General features: G+C 46.7%; 1 protein-coding gene across 3 annotated transcripts in view; it reads left to right on the top strand.

Annotated features, from left to right (window-relative positions):
• The window catches only part of LOC126263750 (uncharacterized), a 498,031-nt gene that overhangs the window by 218,528 nt on the left and 256,383 nt on the right, over positions 1-23,120 (top strand). For all 3 annotated transcript variants that reach the window (XM_049960935.1, XM_049960936.1, XM_049960937.1), the window contains exon 2: positions 12,725-12,887. In XM_049960935.1, coding sequence (XP_049816892.1) covers positions 12,731-12,887 — 157 coding nt within the window. In that variant the 5' untranslated portion in view covers positions 12,725-12,730. The remainder of the gene's footprint in view (positions 1-12,724; positions 12,888-23,120) is intronic.

The raw sequence follows: 23,120 nt of genomic DNA on the forward strand, positions 1-23,120 counted from the left end.
ACACACACACAAACACACACACACACACACACACACACAGAGAGAGAGAGAGAGAGAGAGAGAGAGAGAGAGAGAGAGAGAGCAGAAGATTGTAGAGTTTGCAACTTTCAGAGACGGTAGTATGGATCAAAACAGTAATAAAGTGCAGTAAATGTGGGCTCCAAAATGCATACCATAAGAACTATAGGCACTTTTTCAGTGGAAAAGGTGTGTTTCACAGTAGTGAAGATGAAATTCTCATAGCTCTTGAGGTATTCATTTTGTTGGCCATATGTACCGGACTTTTTTATTTTGGTCCCTAGTACCACCTCCGAAAATTTCCTACCGTATAGTCTTCGCAACAATACTACCGATACATAGGGTATTCGACTGTCAAGAGCTAATAGAACGATTTTCGCTTATAACTTTCGACTTCGTCTTTTCTGGTCCGGGGGGCCATTACCATAGAGTCATACATTTACCGCCGGCCGGAGTGGCCGAGCGGCTCTAGGCGCTACAGTCTGGAACCGCGCGACCGCTACGATCGCAGGTTCGAATCCTACCTCGTGCATGGATGTGTGTGATGTCCTCAGGTTAGTTAGGTTTAAGTAGTTCTAAGTTCTAGGGGACTGATGACCTCAGAAGCTAAGTCCCATAGTGCTCAGAGCCATTTGAACCATTCATACATTTACCGTTCTCCATCATCCCTCGAGTTTGTATCATCATCACGGAATCACCCTGTATTCTTCCTTTTCTTGGAATGAGTGACCTCCGGAATGGTGTGAGGTATCTCCCGGATTATGTATTTATTCCGAATAAATGGAGACATCGGACGACTGCTAAATACTCTGTAATTTCAACCGGGATAAGTTAGAGACGAAGCAGAGTGAGCAAACAGCAAATTTCCTTTCTTAATCCTTGTAATTAACAAGCATGTCACATCTCAAGCAAAGCTGAAGCAGTTGTGCCATACATTCACCTGTCTTGCTCTGGAGCTGAGTCACTGTTTCCTTATAGAAAATATCCGCATTCAGACCAGCAAAGTCAGTGTAGAAAATAATATTACAGTCTGTGGACAAAAAATTGCATCTAAAAAGACGTAGGTACTCTGATGTTTATCTGGATACGGAGGGGCACGAGCACGGTTGCCTTACGGCCGTGTTTTCAGAACGTAAGGACTGTTTTGCCAGTCGTGAAGGTAACCTTGGGTGCATTTGAAAGTCAAGTGTCCGGCGTGACTGAAGCGGAGCCCCTCAGAATTCCCTATTCAGTTACCTGAGCCTCGGCCAAGATGTGGCCACTGTCGCGGGCGGAATGCTGAGTTCACGGTGACGCAGTGCGGAAACTTTCCGCCGGTTGCCGTAATACGTGCCGCGCCGGGCGCAGGAGCGATCGCGTTCTTCCCCGGCGGACGCGAAGCGCGAGAGGAGAGGTACGGCGCAGGCGCCGACGCTGCCAAGAATGCAGCCGTCCCGTCCCGGGCCACCGCGGCGTCGCCGGAAAGCAAGCGGCGCCTCTGGCCAAGGTCACTGGCTGCGGCGCCGTGGACGCCCGGTCCGCTGTTGGCGGCAGTCTCATACACTACTGGCCATTAAAATTGCTACACCACGAAGATGACGTGCTACAGACGCGAAATTTAACCGACAGCTGTGATATGCAAATTATTAGCTTTTCAGAACATTCACACAAGGTTGGCGCCGGTGGCGACACCTGCAACGTGCTGGCACGAGGAAAGTTTCCAACCGATGTCTCATACACAAACAGCAGTTGACCGGCGTTTCCCGGTGAAACGTTGTTGTGATGCCTCGTGTAAGGAGGAGAAATACGTATCATCACGTTTCCGACTTTGAGTGTAGCCTATCGCGATTGCGATTTATCGTATCGCGACATTGCTGCTCGCGTTGGTCGAGATCCAATAACTATTAGCAGAATATGCAATCGGAGGGTTCAGGAGGGTAATACGGAACGCCGTGCTGGATCCCAACGGCCTCGTATCAGTAGCAGTCGAGATGGCAGGCATCTTATCCACATGATTGTAACGGATCGTGCAGCCACGTCTCGATCCCCGAGTCAAGAGATGGGGACGTTTGCAAGACAACAACCATCTGCACGAACAGTTCGACGACGTTTGCGGCAGCATGGACTATCAGCTCGGAGACCGTCGCTGCGGTTACCCTTGACGCTGCATCACAGACAGGAGCGCCTGCGATGGTGTACTCAGCGACGAACCTGGGTGCACGAATGGCAAAACGTCATTTTTTCGGATGAATCCAGGTTCTGTTTACAGCATCATGACGGTCGCATCCGTGTTTGGCGACATCGCGGTGAACGCACATTGGAAGCGTCTATTCGTCATCGCCATACTTGCGTATCACCCAGCGTGATGGTATGGGGTGCCATTGGTTACACGTCTCGGTCACCTCTTGTTCGCATTGACGGCACTTTGAACAGTTGACGTTACATTTCAGACGTGTTACGACCCGTGGCTCTACCCTTCATTCGATCCCTGCGAAACCCTACATTCCAGCAGGATAATGCACGACCGCATGTTGCAGGAAATGTACCGGCCTTTCTGGATGCCGAAAATCTTCGACTGGCCTGCCCTGGCCAGCATGTTCTCCACATCTCTCACCAACTGAAAACGTCTGCTCAATGGTGGCCGAGCAACTGGTTCGTCGCAATACGGGAGTCACTACTCTTGATGAACTGTGGTATCGTGTTGAAGCTGCATGGGCAGCTGTACATGTACCCGCCATCCCAGCTCTGTTTGACTCAATGCAGGCGTATCACGGCCGTTATTACGGCCAGAGGTGGTTGTTCTGGCTACTGATTTCTCAGGATCTATGCATCCAAATTGCGTGAAAATGTAATCACATGCCAGTTCTAGTATTATATATTGGTCCAATGAATACCCGTTTATCATCTGCATTTCTTCTTGGTGTAACAATTTTAATTGTCAGTAGTATACATACGCACTATGCGTACATGCGCTCCTAAAACCGGATTCCGTAAACCGATTTACCAGTGCCGCTTCTCGTTTGTCGTGTACCGGTTGTAGAAGTCTCAAACCGTAATTTCCCTATAGACGGTGCTAGCCGTCAGTGTAGGGCAGTGAGCTCAACTAAGATAATCTGGAGGCAGCACTGTGTCTTACGAAGTCGTGACGCTCGACATCTTTAGCCGCCATGTTGCTGAACGTATATCTGTCTCTTTCTATCCAGCTGTCAGTGTACGGCTGTTCCGCAAATAGATCAGTAACACTTTATTTTGTCATTATCATGGGCACAAAACATCGCATTTTATCTGAACTTTTTATTTTTGACATTCCTGACTGCTCAGTCTGACAATTATTTGAACAGGAAGCATTAAATACCTACAGAAAATAGAGAACCGTAGTCTACTGTTTGAAAATATCCTCTTCACATTATCAGCCCCTCTCTGTTCCACTCGCGGATCGCGCGAGGGAAAAACGACTGCCTGAACGCCTCAGTACGAACTGTAATTTCCCGTAAGTTTGAATGGTGATCATTGTGTGATTTGAAAGTTGGTGGTAATAATATTTGCTCTAGATACTCGGCGAAGATCGGATTTCGGAATTTAGTGAGCAGCCCCTTCCATTTAGCGAGTCGTCTATCTGCAAGTGTGTCCAACTTCAAACTTTCTATGAGGTTTGTAACGCTCTCGCGATAGCTAAATGTACCAGTCACGAATCTTGCTGCTCTTCTTTGGACCTTCTCAATCTCTTGAATCAGACGCAACTGGTAAGGGTCCCATACAGACGAACAATACTCTAAAACTAGACGAACTAAAGTATTGTAAGCAATTTCTTTTGTTGAAGGACCTCATCGCTTCAGGATTCTACCAACAAACCGCAATCTAGAGTTCGCCTTGCCCGGTACTTGTGTAATCTGATCATTCCATTTGAGATCATTTCGAATAGTCACACCCAGATACTTCACGGATGTTACCGCTTCCAAAGACTGGGCTTTTATTTTGTACATTAATGGGTATTTTCGACTTGTTCAAATGGCTGCCTAGAACAGCCCAGCCACTGCGGCCGGCTTTAGCCTTGTTATACGCAGTAGGTTACACTTACTAATACTGAGAGATAACTGCCAGTCATTACATCACGCATTTATTTTCTGCAAATCCTGATTGATTTGTTCACAACTTTCGTGTGATACTACTTTCCTGTAGACTATAGCATCATCGGCAAACAATCTAATGCCGCTGTCAATACCATCAACCAGATCGTTTATGTAAATCGTAAAAAGCAGCGGACCTATTACGCTGCCCTCGGGCACACCTGAAGTTACGCTTGTTTCTGTTGAAGTCACCCCTTCAGGACGACATACTGCTCTCTGTCTGTTAGGAAACTTTCTATCCACCCGCATATGTCATCGGATGGGCCGTAAGCGCGTACTTTTTGGAGCAAGCGACAGTGCGGAACTGAGTCAGACGCTTTTCGAAAGCCGAGAAATATTGCATCATCCTGGGAGCCGGTATCTAGAGCCTGTTGTATATCACACAGAAAGAGGGCCAGCTGTGTGTCGCATGACCGGTGTTTCCGAAAACCGTGCTGGTTTCTGCAGATGAGCTTCTCAGAGTCTAGAAAGGTCATTGCGAAGAACATGCCCCGCGAGCATCAGTCACCTGCCAGGAACGATATTGTGTGGGCTGCATAGACGTCTAATCGTCATCACTTCATCATTCGAAACGTGGTCGCAATACCTGATCTTGAAAATTTCCCTCAAGCATTGCTGGTGAAAAACGTTTACCTTCTGTCCTGATTTCGCTTATATTTTCAAGGTCTTACTTGCGAATGTGAACAACTACGATGGCAGTACAGTTGAAGAAATGAAACAGGAAGAAATAAAGCAGGAAACTCAGCGAAAAACTGTCGGGTCACAAGAACAACCGCATGCAACTAGGATTGTAAGTAAACTCAGCTTTACTGAAGTCTTCGGTGACTGTCGAAATAGAACAGACCACAACAGCAAGCACAGAGTAAAATTTTATAAATATCGTCCGGGGTAGCGCAGCAACTCGGCGTGAACTCAACAAGTCGTTCGAAGTCCCCTGTAGAAATATTGAGGCTTGCTTCCTGTGTAGCCGTCCATAACTGCGAAAGTGTTGTCAGTGTAGGATTTTGTGCACGAGCTGATTCAGTCAATGATCGGTTCAGGTGGACCAGAGGATTGACTCCATTCCATGTAAACACAGTCCACACCATTGTGATGTCACCAACAGCGTGCACAGTGTCTTGTTGACACTGCGCCACACTCGAATCGTGTCATCAGCTCTTAGCAACGGAAACTGGGGGTTCATCTGACCAGGTCGCGGTTTTCCAGTCTTCTAGGGTCCAACCGATATGGCCACGAGCCAGGAGAGGCGCTGCAGGCGATGTGCTGTTAGCAAAGGCACTCGCGTCGGTCGTCGTACGTCCCACATCGACTTCTGAGGTTATTTCACGCGACGGTGCTGGTCTGTCAGCACTGACTACGGAAACGCCGCTGTTCTCGCTCGTAAGTGAAAGCCATCGACTGCGTTGTCCGTTGTGAGAGGAAGTGCCTGAAATTTGGTTTTGTCGGCACATTCTTGAAACTGAGGATTGCGGAATGTTGAATTCCCTAACGCTTTCCGAAATGGAATGTCGCATGCTCCAGCCACCATACCGCGTTCCGCGTGCGGCCATAATTAAACTACTGGCCATTAAAATTGCTACACCAAGAAGAAATGCAGATGATAAACGGGTATTCATTGGACAAATATATTATACTAGAACTGACATTTGATTACATTTTCACGCAATTTGGGTGCATGGATCCTGAGAAATCAGTACCCAGAACAGCCACCTCTGGCCGTAATAACGGCCTTGATACGCCTGGCAATTGAGTCAAACAGAACTTGGATGGCGTGTACAGGTACACCCGCCCATGCAGCATCAACACGATACCACAGTTCATCAAGAGTAGTGACTGGCGTATTGTGACGAACCAGGTACTCGGCCACCAATGAACAGACGTTTTCAATTGGTGAGAGATCTGGAGAATGTGCTGGCCAGGGCAGCAGTCGAACATTTTCTGTATCCAGAAATGCCCGTACAGGACCTGAAACATGCGGTCGTACATTATCCTGCTGAAATATAGGGTTTCGCAGGGATCGAATGAAGGGTACAGCCACGGGTCGTAACACATCTGAAATGTAACGTCCACTGTCCAAAGTGCCGTCAATGCGAACAAGAGGTGACCGAGACGTGTAACCAATGGCACCCCATACCATCACGCCGCGTGATACGCCAGTATGGCGATGACGAATACACGCTTCCAATGTGCGTTCACCGCGATGTCACCAAACACGGACGCGACCATCATGATGCTGTAAACAGAACCTGGATTCATCCGAAAAAATGACGTTTTGCCATTCGTGCACCCAGGTTTGTCGCTGAGTACACCATCGCAGGCGCTCCTGTCTGTGACGCAGCGTCAAGGGTAACCGCAGCGACGGTCTCCGAGCTGATAGTCCATGCTGCCGCAAACGTCGTCGAACTGTTCGTGCAGATGGTTGTTGTCTTGCAAACGTCCCCATCTGTTGACTCGGGGATCGAGACGTGGCTGCACGATCCGTTACAGCCATGCGGATAAGATGTCTGCCATATCGACTGCTAGTGATACGAGGCCGTTGGGATCCAGCACGGCGTTCAGTATTATTCTCCTGAACCCACCGATTCCATATTCTGCTAACAGTCATTGGATGTCGACCAACGCGAGCAGCAATGTCGCGATACGATAAACCGCAATCGCGATAGGCTACAATCCGACCTTTATCGAAGTCGGAAACGTGATTGTACGCATTTCTCCCCCTTACACGAGGCATCAGAACAACGTTTCACCAAGCAACGCCGGTCGACTGCTGTTTGTGTATGAGAAATCGGTTGGAAACTTTCCTCGTGCCAGCACGTTGCAGGTGTCGCCACCGGCGCCAACCTTGTGTGAATGCTCTGAAAAGCTAATAATTTGCATATCACAGCATCTTCTTCCTGTCGGTTAAATTTCGTGTCTGTAGCACGTCATCTTCGTGGTGTAGCAATTTTAATAGGCAGTAGTGTACTTCAGAAACCTTTTCACATGAATCATCTGAGTGCAAATGACAGCTCCGCCAGTGCACTGCCCTTTTACACCTCGTGTAAGCGACAGTACCGCCATCCGTAAATGTGCATATCGGTAACCCATGACTTTTTTCACCTCGGGGTACGCATGAAGGTATAAGTAACATTGAAGCAGGCGTATAAACAGCCTCTCTATCAATGGATGCTAGCGAAAGAGCACTAGGACTGTGCATTACATCACTGGGTGTGCATAAGACTTCAAAGGCCATCCTAGACCTAGTTAAACGCCTGCCTCTTCTGTATTATGTCTGGAAAATTGTTGGGTCGACCATTATTCGCTGAAGGCCCGCCGCGGTCGCTTAGCGTGTCGTAAGCACGCGGTTAAGGCCCAGCCTTCACGCCTGCTGAGCACCGCGTTTCCACGGGTGACTCACGACGAGAACACGGCAAGACTGCCACTGCACGAGCACACGTCTGTTCTGATGGTTTAACACCGGCAGATGTTGCCAGTGCGATTAAGCTAAGGTATGAAGCATTAATTCCACTGACGGATGTACCTTAAGGTATCTTTTTATAGTGTTCAGCAGATCTGCAACAACAACACCTGCATAATCTATGCAAGGCATTTCATTATAGACCACTGTCGATTAATTCAGAAAGAATTTCTTTCTACTGTTGTTTACATAACACACATTTTATTTATTTCTACACTCCTGGAAATTGAAATAAGAACACCGTGAATTCATTGTCCCAGGAAGGGGAAACTTTATTGACACATTCCTGGGGTCAGATACATCACATGATCACACTGACAGAACCACAGGCACATAGACCAGGCAACAGAGCATGCACAATGTCGGCACTAGTACAGTGTATATCCACCTTTCGCAGCAATGCAGGCTGCTATTCTCCCATGGAGACGATCGTAGAGATGCTGGATGTAGTCCTGTGGAACGGCTTGCCATGCCATTTCCACCTGGCGCCTCAGTTGGACCAGCGTTCGTGCTGGACGTGCAGACCGCGTGAGACGACGCTTCATCCAGTCCCAAACATGCTCAATGGGGGACAGATCCGGAGATCTTGCTGGCCAGGGTAGTTGACTTACACCTTCTAGAGCACGTTGGGTGGCACGGGATACATGCGGACGTGCATTGTCCTGTTGGAACAGGAAGTTCCCTTGCCGGTGTAGGAATGGTAGAACGATGGGTTCGATGACGGTTTGGATGTACCGTGCACTATTCAGTGTCCCCTCGACGATCACCAGTGGTGTACGGCCAGTGTAGGAGATCGCTCCCCACACCATGATGCCGGGTGTTGGCCCTGTGTGCCTCGGTCGTATGCAGTCCTGATTGTGGCGCTCACCTGCACGGCGCCAAACACGCATACGACCATCATTGGCACCAAGGCAGAAGCGACTCTCATCGCTGAAGACGACACGTCTCCATTCGTCCCTCCATTCACGCCTGTCGCGACACCACTGGAGGCGGGCTGCACGATGTTGGGGCGTGAGCGGAAGACGGCCTAACGGTGTGCGGGACCGTAGCCCAGCTTCATGGAGACGGTTGCGAATGGTCCTCGCCGATACCCCAGGAGCAACAGTGTCCCTAATTTGCTGGGAAGTGGCGGTGCGGTCCCCTACGGCACTGCGTAGGATCCTACGGTCTTGGCGTGCATCCGTGCGTCGCTGCAGTCCGGTCCCAGGTCGACGGGCACGTGCACCTTCCGCCGACCACTGGCGACAACATCGATGTACTGTGGAGACCTCACGCCCCACGTGTTGAGCAATTCGGCGGTACGTCCACCCGGCCTCCCGCATGCCCACTATACGCCCTCGCTCAAAGTCCGTCAACTGCACATACGGTTCACGTCCACGCTGTCGCGGCATGCTACCAGTGTTAAAGACTGCGATGGAGCTCCGTATGCCACGGCAAACTGGCTGACACTGACGGCGGCGGTGCACAAATGCTGCGCGGCTAGCGCCATTCGACGGCCAACACCGCGGTTCCTGGTGTGTCCGCTGTGCCGTGCGTGTGATCATTGCTTGTACAGCCCTCTCGCAGTGTCCGGAGCAAGTATGGTGGGTCTGACACACCGGTGTCAATGTGTTCTTTTTTCCATTTCCAGGAGTGTAGTTCATTTCGTGATATAACTTTTTGCAGTGTGATATTACGGGAGAATGCTGAAGATTATGTACACAGATCAGATAAGTGATGATGACGTAACGTAAAGCTGTCACGAACCAAGTGATTTACTCGGCGTTGTCGTATTGGAGATGCTATACATTTGCCGTCCTCCGATTTGTGAGCTGACTTACGCAGCCAGTTATATGGGGCCTACAGTTCCACGTGAACTTCCAACCACGGTGCAACTTGGCACTTCTCACGTATACAAAATGTTCAAATGTGTGTGAATTCCTAAGGGACCAAACTACTGTGCTCATCGGTCCCTAGACTTACAGACTACTTAAACTAACTTATGCTAAGAACAACGCACACACCCAGGCCCGAGGGAGGGGCCCTCACGCATACAAATCATTACCAAAGGCGAATGAAGCAAGTAATGACAGAAAAAAGACCTGTCGTAACACCTGGAAACGGATGGCGGAACCCCCGTGTCAGCAGCCATCAGCGCTAACTGTTCAACCACGGAATCGGTGCATGACTCGAATTGAGTGGGCAAGAGCTTAATGGGACAACTTCAGTAAAAGAAAGGACCGGTTGACAGAACCACACATCCAGAGCCGTTAAGCAATATCATCGTTTCGTTTTGAAGCTGTAACAGCAGCTGTTTTTGCAGACAAAATTGTGGGATATCAGGTCCGCTTGTTATACAAACAAAAAGTCTTTCTGTAATTATCTAAACTTTCCTGTCCTATTACCAGACATAATTCTTGTCGGTTTGCAGCCGGATTATGCAGTCATCTGGATACAGTATTCCACAGCTCCGTCTGGGTGCCATTTTCAGGTAGGAACTGATTCCGACCGTCAGCGGCGTACAATTGTTCCGTCGTTCACGGTATGAATCGGCTCCGGCGAGATGAGCAAACGCGAGTTTTCACCTCGAGACGGTGCCCAGATTGACCCCTGAAATACTGAGTCAAGATTATTGTACGGTCCGGCTGCAGAACCGGCAAGAACATCATCAGCCAATCTTTTTACTGCCCGAACATGTTTAGGCACCTTTAGAATACTTTTATTCAGGTCTGTAAAGTTTCAAACATGTTTTAAGAAATAATTGTGGGAACATAAATTAGGCCTAAAAGCATTTTCTGTCTGTTGTGATTATTACCTTATTGTTTAGTATTAGGTTCTGTAGGGCCTTGTTTACAATATTATATATATGCTAAGAAATGGTGTTCTGTGAGGTTGGATGCCTAGTCAGCAAATCAATTTTATGTTTAAACGTGAATTGCGTATCAAGAGACCTGTCATTCATCAAGGAATTTTTATGGAATATTCTGTCAGCTCACGGACAAACATGGACATATTTAAAACTTGAATAAACACTATTAATGTTCCACAATAATGTTTATTTAATAGTTCGTTAGGATACGAAATATGTTCTCCATAGAGGAACGAAAGACAGAAAACTAACTTTACTCGAAATTCTGGCCATTAATAGCACGAATCAAAGTATCCAGACATGACCAAACACAATTCCATTAGTCGTTCTTACTAAAGTAGCAGCAGCCAGTTACTGCTTCTCTCACACCCAAATTTCACAGACTGCTTTCTCCACCGCCCCTTCCTTTTTTCGCCCTGTTCATAAGTTTATCCATATAACATAGTAACCTCTGCCATTACTCACTTTTACAGCATATTTGGCTGATACATCAAGTAGTTTTAATATTTGAATATACTGTAATATAAGATTTATTTTTTCAGAGTCTCTTGGGGGTATTACATCATAGTTCCGTTTTCTATCGATATATTCATAAAATGTCTCATATCTTTGTACAACAATCTTTGCACAGCTAGGAACTCTCGCTGAAGTTGTGTGGACTAACTGTTTAGTTTCAAGTTACTGTAATGTAATAAAATATAAATTTTTATTTGTTTTGTGACTATTAGTGTAATGTAATAAAATATGAGCCGTGACTTATATAAAAAAGAAACACACATTAATGCACTGGCTCAGCATAAAAGAGAAATAACTAATGTAGGAATATTATTAACAGTGTAATATGTTGTTTAATTTAGCCCGACTTGTATACGCAGTCAGTAAACTAGCTCAGTTCTCAGGGTAGTTACGTAATCGTCGATACATCGTGGTTTCGTCTCGATTCCCCGATATAAGGTAACAAGAGTAGCATCTACAAATGAAATCCTATAATGGAACTGGAATCCTGTGACCAGACCTTTTCTGCCTGGGATGTTATCTCGATATATAAAGAAAATCTGTAAATAAAATTGTTAAATTATTAGTAGCTGCCTCCGCTCTCGTGGGATCTGAAATAAAGTTAATTGTCCTAACCGACGGCACGTCTCGTAGATGAGCTAAAAGAAAAATGTTAAAGATTTTTCTAAGAGGGCGCGTAACAATGAAAATTCTTTGTTAAGGCCCATATCTACCTAAGACAATAAAGGTATCAGATTTACCATAGATTGACCCCATACACAAATTCTTTTGACAAAATAACCATTATATTTTTCGGGTTTGAAGTACAGCTTAAATTGTCAGCTGGTACAGCGAGATGAACTTTACACAAGAACATCCTCTTAGGTCCGAATCCAAGCAGATAAGATAAGCGAATGACAGAGGAAAGATAGCTCATGCATAGAAGCGCAAGAGTCCATGGAATAACATGTCCATTGCAGTTCTATCTCTTCTTCTTTGGCGTACTTGTCAATTATTTATAAAATCTATCGTGTTATTTAGTTTACATGTTTTCAAAACCCAAGTCCACGCCGGCCGGAGTGGCCGAGCGGTTCTAGGCGCTTCAGTCCGGAACCGCGCGACCGCTACGGTCGCCTGTTCGAATCCTGCCACGGGCATGGATGTGTGTGATGTCCTTAGGTTTAAGTAGTTCTAACTTCTAGGGGACTGATAACCTCAGATGTTAAGTCCCATAGTGCTCAGAGCCATTTGAACCCATAGTGCTCAGAGCCATTTGAACCAACCCAAGTCCATCCCGGAGAAACAGTACATTACCTGAGGATAGCCTAAGAAGCCGAAAGCCTGTTCATAACGAACTATGAAATATGTATCATTGTGGTAGATTAATGCTGTGTATTCAAGTTTTTAACTTCAAGGTACGGTTAACTTACTAAAAGATGCATAAGTATATATATATATATATATATATATATATATATATATATATATATATATATATATTAGGGGTATTTCGGAGAGAGGTCTACATTTGAGTGCAGTATGCAGGTTCAAACTGATTAGTGTCCAGAAATTATGTGGAGATGAACAGACTTGAGAAGTATAGATTAAAGTGGAAAGCTATATCGAAACAAGCTCCAGCCTCAAATGACGCTTACGTTAAACATGTGGAGACTAGCCTGGGGAACTCTGACGGTCTTACTGTCTCGAGTAGAATCGCTATTTGTTTTTCGTCGTTGGCCGTGTTTACTTTTTGAACGTTTCGGCGGGCAGAGCGCTGACATCGTCAGGTGTATGTTGCAGCGCGCGATGGGCGGGACGGCGCGGGTGCTGGGGCTGCTGGCGGCCGCCTGCTGGCTGTGGCAGGCCAGCGCCCACGTGGCGCTCACCTTCCCGCCGGCCAGGAGGTACGCACTCGACTTCCTCGACTCCTCGCGCACCAGGCCGCCCTGCGGAATGCCCAGAGGTAAGCACGCAGCAAGCACCACGCGCTCTAGCCAGCAGCTAGACTACAAGAAAATGCAGTCCAACTAACGGTACGATAGTCTCGCGGAAATGAAGTTTTCGTAAACATGTTTACTTACTAAGGGTTATTTGAAAGAGAATATAAAAATGCGTCCAGATATGGCTTAATTTTAATAACTGAAAGTGTATAAAGCTTATTTCAAATGCCCTCATAGCCGAAACCGCCAACTCGCTCTAAGGGTGTAACATTGCGGCGGCGCGGTTCTTTCCGTCCCTTTACGACAAACCTGCACCTACCTGTGAACATTGTCTCAGCAGATCGTTAGTAGGAAAGCCGAGTGAAACCTACTGTACTTCGATGCGAACCAGGCTGCAATTTAAGCCACTAATCTACGTTTCGGGAGAAACGCGAAATGAAAGGTTGGAAATTTTGTCCTCAATTAATATATTCTGAAACTTAGGTGAACAAGTATCACTGCCAAGCCCGTGCTAGTCTTAACACAGTCACTCACAATCCCTTTCACTCACGTTATAAGTTTATGGTGTTGCATTTCCCGAAAACGCAATAGCTACAAAAATACTGATTGTTTTTGATTGATAATGCTCGCCAAATATTAAGTCTGTCGGTACCAAATGCAGTCACAGTTTTTAGCCACCGACCTGCTCAATACGCTACGCGGAATATATGTCTTTTCTCGTCACAAAATTCACTTAAAAATTCCGAAATTTCTACACACACATCGTGATAATTATGCCGTCACTTTCCAACACTTTTGATGTATGAAACATTGCTCGATCCGGCAACTTATCATTTCCATCGGAACTACTACTGCACACATCCGATCTCTTTCATGGCTAGGCTTCGACTCCTCCCTAGAATACTCTGTCTTCTCTACCAGTAGAGAAAGGCGCGCGAAGAATATTGCTTTACCATTGGTCTGTTTACTCAACAGCCAATAGCAAAACAACACTCTCCCGCGTCAGACCGCGCTTTTCATCCATAACCAATCGCAAAATAGTAAACCACACGACTGCACTTTTTACCGACGTAATTATCTAATATGCTAAAGTTTTGCTTATGCATAAAGTTATTTACTGTTGTTATTTATACCTGAATTAACTTTCCCTTTACCATAAACTTACTTTACAAATCTATTCTACAAAAATCCCCTTTGTCCATATCCATACTTCTTCGAAATGTTCCCACACTATATCCTACTACATAACACGTTAAACAATTGTCTCGATATTAACCTTAAAGCACACTCACGCATCATTCATACTGCTAAACACATTTACAGCATTTTACATACATGAAAAGACATAACAACACTTTATGAAAATACTAGAACAGTTTATGAAAAACATTCTATTACTTTAGTGCACTCTAGTGGGCACAATCGAAACTAAAATCACAGTCCCCCTATCCAATATTGTCCTCCATCGGCTGATACATAAACTACTTGCGCGTCCAGTCTCACATCACCATCTGTCACTGTCCAGCTCTGAGACACATCTCTCACTTAACCGTCCCCAAGGCAGTATCGTTATAAGGCGTTACGCCTCAACAACTTATTTCCTAGCCGGGCTTGTGTGGCCACTGGCTACGATAGGGTCTTGTATCTGCCTCCGTGGACTTTCCGACCGTGGCGTTTCCGACCATTTTGTGGGTACTGCAGGTGCCATGGCACTTGCGACCAGCTAGTTTTATACCGTGGTATTTCCGACCGGAGCGTCCCTCACTATTGCGCCTTCCTCTGGCTATTCGATTACTCTATTGGCAACAAATCACTTGATGAAACAGTAACTACCGTAGAGTGCCTAGGACGAACTATTCGGAGCGACCTAAAATGAAATGAGCGCAAAAAACCGTAGGAAAAGGTGATGCCAGGCTGAAGTTTTTTGGGAGAGAGGGATATGTAATTCATCCCCGAAAGAGGAGTGGCCCTCAAAACACTTCTAATATCAGTTCTTGCTCATTACTCCGGAACCCCTACCAGGTTCGGTCAATAGAAGAGATACCAAGAAGATCCAACAGTGAATGGCGCGTTTCGTCACGGGATCGTTTAATCGGCGAGTGAACGACGCGGAGATGCGTAACTAGCGCCACTGGTAGACACTAATAGAAAGGCGTTCTGCATCACGAAGAGATTTACTATTGAAATTCGGGTTTTTATTTTTTATGTTGTACTAGGTTAGGTGTCTATATTGTAATGATTGCTGGTTCATCTTCTAATTCAAATTGCTCTTTGTTAGGCTCTTTGAGAGCGTACACCCAAGAACAGCCGGCCAACAGGTTACTTGCTCCCACATATACACTCCTGGAAATTGAAATAAGAACACCGTGAATTCATTGTCCCAGGAAGGGGAAACTTTATTGACACATTCCTGGGGTCAGATACATCACATGATCACACTGACAGAACCACAGGCACATAGACACAGGCAACAGAGCATGCACAATGTCGGCACTAGTACAGTGTATACCCACCTTTCGCAGCAATGCAGGCTGCTATTCTCCCATGGAGACGATCGTAGAGATGCTGGATGTAGTCCTGTGGAACGGCTTGCCATGCCATTTCCACCTGGCGCCTCAGTTGGACCAGCGTTCGTGCTGGACGTGCAGACCGCGTGAGACGACGCTTCATCCAGTCCCAAACATGCTCAATGGGGGACAGATCCGGAGATCTTGCTGGCCAGGGTAGTTGACTTACACCTTCTAGAGCACGTTGGGTGGCACGGGATACATGCGGACGTGCATTGTCCTGTTGGAACAGCAAGTTCCCTTGCCGGTCTAGGAAGGGTAGAACGATGAGTTCGATGACGGTTTGGATGTACCGTGCACTATTCAGTGTCCCCTCGACGATCACCAGTGGTGTACGGCCAGTGTAGGAGATCGCTCCCCACACCATGATGCCGGGTGTTGGCCCTGTGTGCCTCGGTCGTATGCAGTCCTGATTGTGGCGCTCACCTGCACGGCGCCAAACACGCATACGACCATCATTGGCACCAAGGCAGAAGCGACTCTCATCGCTGAAGACGACACGTCTCCATTCGTCCCTCCATTCATGCCTGTCGCGACACCACTGGAGGCGGGCTGCATGATGTTGGGGCGTGAGCGGAAGACGGCCTAACGGTGTGCGGGACCGTAGCCCAGCTTCATGGAGACGGTTGCGAATGGTCCTCGCCGATACCCCAGGAGCAACAGTGTCCCTAATTTGCTGGGAAGTGGCGGTGCGTTCCCCTACGGCACTGCGTAGGATCCTACGGTCTTGGCGTGCATCCGTGCGTCGCTGCAGTCCGGTCCCAGGTCGACGGGCACGTGCACCTTCCGCCGACCACTGGCGACAACATCGATGTACTGTGGTGACCTCACGCCCCACGTGTTGAGCAATTCGGCGGTACGTCCACCCGGCCTCCCGCATGCCCACTATACGCCCTCGCTCAAAGTCCGTCAACTGCACATACGGTTCACGTCCACGCTGTCGCGGCATGCTACCAGTGTTAAAGACTGCGATGGAGCTCCGTATGCCACGGCAAACTGGCTGACACTGACGGCGGCGGTGCACAAATGCTGCGCAGCTAGCGCCATTCGACGGCCAACACCGCGGTTCCTGGTGTGTCCGCTGTACCGTGCGTGTGATCATTGCTTGTACAGCCCTCTCGCAGTGTCCGGAGCAAGTATGGTGGGTCTGACACACCGGTGTCAATGTGTTCTTTTTTCCATTTCCAGGAGTGTATTTCGCCAGGTGACTACGACAAGCTACGACTAGAATACTGGACAAATTACGAAGGACAAATTGGTGTGGAAAGAAACTGTATTTTTACAAAATGAGACTTGTACTATTTCTCAACATAATCTTCACCACTATTAACACATTTCCCCAACGATGAACGAGTTTTTTTATGTCTGATACGTCTTTCTCTCGTTGTTTGAACACATTGCCAGAAATTCTTCCACCTTCCTTTTTTTTGGACTCTGGCTCAAAATAGTGAATTCAAGTTTCACCATACTTTAAAATATGTTTCAGAAAAGGGTGATCTTCCCTTTCATAGTATTCTTTCAGGTCTGTACACGTACCTTGGGTCTTGTTTCCTTACGTTGTTGTGTTAACTCTTTCCGCACCCATCTTGCACTTATTTTGCTGAACTCGAGCTAGTTACTGACGAAGTTATGAGCTGTGCCATTACTCACTGGAGCTGTTTTAGCCATATATTCGACTCTAACACGACGGTCCTCCCAAATATTGTTGCCAATACGAGAGTTAACTCCAGCTGACTGATCAGGAGCCGGCCGATGTGGCCGAGCGGTTATAGGCGCTTCAGTCCGGCATCGCGCTGCTGCTACGGTCGCAGGTTCGAATCCTGCCACGGGCATGGATGTGTGTGATGTCCTTAGGTTAGTTAGGTTTCAGTAGTTCTAAGTCTAGGGGACTGAAGACCTCAGATGTTAAGTCCCATAGTGCTCAGAGCCATTTGACCCATTTTTGAACTGATCAGGAGCCACTGCGGTTCGACCGTTTTTGAACTGCTCTATGAATTACAAAAATGCACGCGGTTCACATAACTTTCACTGTTTTGTAAAATCATTCGCTAAAAGATTTTAACCAGTTTTCCACCTGCAGAAAAAAAAAAACGGATCACTGAACGTTGTTTAACTGATGTGGAAACTTGAAGCGGACACGCCATCGTTATATGCAAACTTGAGGTTATAAACAAAACAATTTTTAAGCGTCAGCTAATTCTCAGCTCATCCGTGTGATGCCAACCTGACATCATGAAAGCACAAAACTCCTCCTACAAACTGTTTCATTTCTACATCAATTTGTCTCTCTAATTATTGAATGTCGTTCGTATTACTCAGACGCAGGCTTATAATCATTCGTCCCAAGTTCCATTCGCGAATGGTACGGCGAAGGAGGAAAAACATCCACCCCACATCGTTTGATGACTTGTGGGACATCGATGTAGTCTCAGAGGACTCCAAGTTTTATAGCCTTCGTTCATGAGAATGTTGAGAGAAGCTATTCGCGATTGTGTGTCGCGAATAAAAGCTGAAATCCTTCTCCGATGCGTTATTCATTGGCGAGGAGGTCGCGAGAATACTGAGAGGCCAGCATGTGGTCGTAACTCACTTGTTAGTGGTGGTTGCGGCGGCCACCTGCAGAGGCGCTGCGCGACCTTGGCTGCCGCCAGCGTTCTGCGCCTGCGCCACTCATTAGCACGGCGACGCACGCCGCTGTTAATTTACGGCCAGCCAGACATGTGGCCAGCGTCGCCCCCGTTGCGCACCTGTTCCCCGCGACCAGACCACATTGGTAGCGAACAACGCGGATTCTGGGAGGAAAAGGGGAGATTTATTTGGGCAGGTTCCGTTTCGACATCAGCACGAGACACTTTTTAATTTTTTACTAAAACTAAACAGCATGGCCTTTGCAACTAACCTAACGTGACCTACACTGAGGTGTTGTAATTGGATAATAGTAAACCACAAGAAAATACAAAAAAAAAACAAGATCCGTTCACTGTAATAGAAAGAAAGAGTTAACAAATGAGAAATTCTGGGATAATTTTGTACCAACTCTACAACGAATTCCTGCAGCACCCAAGAGGACACCAGGGTTGTCACGGTGATGTAGTGAAAAGGTAGTAAGGGAAATTATGAAGATGCTTTAATCCTAGGATGCTCTGGTTCTAATATGTAGATGTAAAACATTACCAAATCTTATCTTCGTACATCCATAGTTAAAATGGAGGACAGTGGGACGTCAGCTGGTATAAATTTATATTAAAAATGAAGAAATTCCTCCAGCTGTATTAAAGTTATCGATTTTATTTTGGCAGCCAGAGCGAGAGCACCAGCAGCAGCGAGTACTGTTTGTATAAAGCGTTTATTTTGCATTTTGTTTACGACCTTCCACTAAGGAAGGGATTCTATTTGTGTTTATCTGCTCTGCATAGAAACTAACAGTTCTTGATCGTTAGGAGAGAAATTTATTTTGTACTTATTTGCTGCGCTTAACTTTTAAATAGTTTTTCTGGGAAAACCTAGCGTAGTTTTCGCGTCTCGTATTTCAGTGAGTGTTTCTTGATTATCAGAGTAGCTCATCAGAAGATTATCTTGGGAATTTGTCACCGTATAGAGTAGGGTAAACATAGTCATGTGTAGGGACTGTGGTTGTTGTGAGCGGACGCAAGGAGAATTGGCCACTCTTCGGGGGCAGGTGGAGGCTCTGTCTGTTAGGCTCATCGAGCTCGAGACGCAGGCGTCGGCTCGTAGTGGCGTTGGGGCAACTGTGGTGAGACCTATGCCTACTTCGGTGGCCTTGGAATCACATGGAACCCCTGATGTCGCTGCGTCTTCCGGCAGTGAGCATCTTACCGGTCAGCCATCACTCCAGGGTGAATGGCGGACAGTGGTGGGCTCGCGCGAGCCTGGCCGAAAGGCGAAGGTGGGATCTGGCCGCGTGGCAGCTGCCTTACCCCTTTCCAACAGGTACGGGGTGCTTCCTAGTGGTGATGACATCGTTTCCGAGCCACCACAGGATGCCTCGCCTGTTGGGCCAGTGGCCGATTCTCCGGCAAGGTCCCGACAGTCACAGAGGGCGGGCCTATTAGTTATAGGGAGCTCCAACGTTAGGCGGGTTATGGAGCCCCTCAGGAAAATAGCGGGTAGGTCGGAGAAGAATGCCAGTGTGCACTCGGTGTGCTTGCCGGGGGGTCTCGTCCGTAATGTGGAGGAGGCCCTTCCGGCAGCTATTGAACGCACTGGGTGTGACCGGCAACATGTCGGAACGAATGACGCCTGCCGCTTGGGTTCTGAGGCCATCCTTGGTTCCTTCCGGCGGCTGGCTGATTTGGTGAAGACAACCAGCATCGCACGCGGAGTGCAAGCTGAGCTTAATATCTGCAGCATAGTGCCCAGAGTCGATCGCGGTCCTCTGGTTTGGAGCCGTGTGGAGGGTCTAAACCAGAGGCTCAGACGACTCTGCGACTATAATGGTTGCAAATTCATCGACCTCCGTTATTGGGTGGAGAACTGTAGGGCCCCCCTAGACAGGTCAGGCGTGCACTACACACCGGAAGCAGCTACTAGGGTAGCAGAGTACGTGTGGCGTGCACACGGGGGTTTTTTAGGTTAGAGGGACCCCCCCTTGGGCGAAACGATAAAATACCTGACGGCTTACCAGAGAGAACATTATCATCGTTGATAAAGAACGTCCGTCCTCAGAGACCAAAAACAGGAAAAGTTAACGTAATATTGGTAAACTGCAGGAGTATCCAGGGCAAGGTTCCTGAATTAGTATCTCTTATTGAAGGAAATAGTGCGCATATAGTATTAGGAACGGAAAGTTGGTTAAAACCGGAAGTGAACAGTAACGAAATCCTAGACACAGAATGGAATATATACCGCAAGGATAGGATAAACGCCAATGGTGGAGGAGTATTTATAGCAGTAAAGAATTCAATAATATCCAGTGAAGTTATTAGCGAATGCGAATGTGAAATAATCTGGGTTAAGTTAAGTATCAAAGGTGGGTCAGATATGATAGTCGGATGCTTCTATAGACCACCTGCATCAGCAACCGTAGTAGTTGAGCGCCTCAGAGAGAACCTGCAGAACGTCGTGAAGAAGTTTCGTGATCATACTATTGTAATAGGGGGAGACTTCAATCTACCAGGTATAGAATGGGATAGTCACACAATCAGAACTGGAGCCAGGGACAGAGACTCTTGTGACATTATCCTGACTGCCTTGTCCGAGAATTACTTCGAGCAGATAGTTAGAGAACCAACTCGTGAAGCTAACGTTTTAGACCTCATAGCAACAAATAGACCGGAACTTTTCGACTCCGTGAATGTAGAAGAGGGTATCAGTGATCATAAGTCAGTGGTTGCATCAATGACTACAAGTGTAATAAGAAATGCCAAGAAAGGAAGGAAAATATATTCGCTTAACAAGAGTGATAGGGCACAAATCGCAGAATATCTGAGTGACCACCATCAAACGTTCATTTCTGAGGAAGAGGATGTGGAACAAAAATGGAAAAAATTCAGAAACATCGTCCAGTACGCCTTAGATAAGTTCGTACCGACTAAGGTCCAAAGCGAGGGGAAAGATCCACCGTGGTATAACAATCATGTACGAAAGGTACTACGGAAACAAAGAAAGCTTCATCATAGGTTTAAGAGTAGTCGAATCATAGCTGATAAGGAAAAGCTGAACGAAGCGAAAAAGAGCGTAAAGAGAGCAATGAGAAAAGCATTCAACGAATTCGAACATAAAACACTGGCAAACAATCTAAACAAGAACCCTAAAAAGTTTTGGTCATATGTAAAATCGGTAAGCGGATCTAAATCCCCTATTCAGTCACTCGTTGACCACGATGGCACCGAAACAGAGGACGACCGAAGAAAGGCAGAAATACTGAATTCAGTGTTCCGAAACTGTTTCACTGCGGAAAATCGTAACACGGTCCCTGACTTCAGCCGTCGCACGGACGCCAAAATGGAAAATATTGAAATAAACGATATCGGAATTGAAAAACAACTGCTATCACTTAGTAGCGGAAAAGCACCCGGACCAGACGAGATACCCTTAAGATTCTACAGTGATTATGCTAAAGAACTTGCCCCCTTTCTATCAGCAATTTATCGTAGATCTCTGGAAGAACGTAAAGTACCTAGCGACTGGAAGAAAGCGCAGGTCGTTCCCATTTTCAAGAAGGGTCATAAATCAGATGCGAATAATTATAGGCCTATTTCGCTTACGTCAATCTGTTGTAGAATAATGGAACATGTTTTGTGTTCTCGTATTATGACATTCTTAGATAATGCAAATCTCCTTCATCATAACCAACATGGATTCCGCAAACAGAGATCATGTGAAACTCAGCTCGCCCTATTTGCCCAAGAAATTCACAGTGCCGTAGACACTGGCGAGCAGATTGATGCCGTATTCCTGGACTTCAGGAAGGCATTTGATACGGTTCCGCACTTACGTTTAGTGAAAAAAATACGAGCTTACGGAATATCGGACCAGGTTTGTGATTGGATTCAGGATTTCCTAGAAGAAAGAACATAACATGTCATTCTTAACGGTTCAAAATCTGCAGATGTAGAGGTAATTTCGGGAGTACCGCAAGGAAGCGTAATAGGACCTTTATTGTTTACAATATACATAAATGACTTAGTTGACAACATCGGTAGCTCCGTGAGGCTATTTGCAGATGACACGGTTGTCTACAAGAAAGTAGCAACATCAGAAGACTCGTACGTACTCCAGGAAGACCTGCAGAGGATTAATGAATGGTGCGACAGCTGGCAGCTTTCCCTAAACGTAGATAAATGTAATATAATGCGCATACATAGGGGCAGAAATCCATTCCAGTACGATTATGCCATAGGTGGTAAATCATTGGAAGCGGTAACGACCGTAAAATACTTAGGAGTTACTATCCGGAGCGATCTGAAGTGGAATGATCACATAAAACAAATAGTGGGAAAAGCAGGCGCCAGGTTGAGATTCATAGGAAGAATTCTAAGAAAATGTGACTCATCGACGAAAGAAGTAGCTTACAAAACGCTTGTTCGTCCAATTCTTGAGTATTGCTCATCAGTATGGGACCCTTACCAGGTTGGATTAATAGAAGAGATAGACATGATCCAGCGAAAAGCAGCGCGATTCGTCATGGGGACATTTAGTCAGCGCGAGAGCGTTACGGAGATGCTGAACAAGCTCCAGTGGCGGACACTTCAAGAAAGGCGTTACGCAATACGGAGAGGTTTATTATCGAAATTACGAGAGAGCACATTCCGGGAAGAGATGGGCAACATATTACTACCGCCCACATATATCTCGCGTAATGATCACAACGAAAAGATCCGAGAAATTAGAGCAAATACGGAGACTTACAAGCAGTCGTTCTTCCCACGCACAATTCGTGAATGGAACAGGGAAGGGGGGATCAGATAGTGGTACAATAAGTACCCTCCGCCACACACCGTAAGGTGGCTCGCGGAGTATAGATGTAGATGTAGAACTAGTTTCAATGTTGTAACAACGTTATCTTCAGGCCCATACACTTGTTGACGTCAACTGCGTGCGGCTGATACAAGAAGTCAGTGGTGAGATATGAACGGGCTCCGTGTGGAAGGTGGTTGGTTACTAGTATGAAGTATAGACCGGTAGTTCAAAGATACTAGTTACTAACCACCTTCCACACGGACCACG

The sequence above is a fragment of the Schistocerca nitens genome, chromosome 6 (assembly GCF_023898315.1).
Source record: "Schistocerca nitens isolate TAMUIC-IGC-003100 chromosome 6, iqSchNite1.1, whole genome shotgun sequence".
Lineage (NCBI taxonomy): Eukaryota > Metazoa > Arthropoda > Insecta > Orthoptera > Acrididae > Schistocerca > Schistocerca nitens.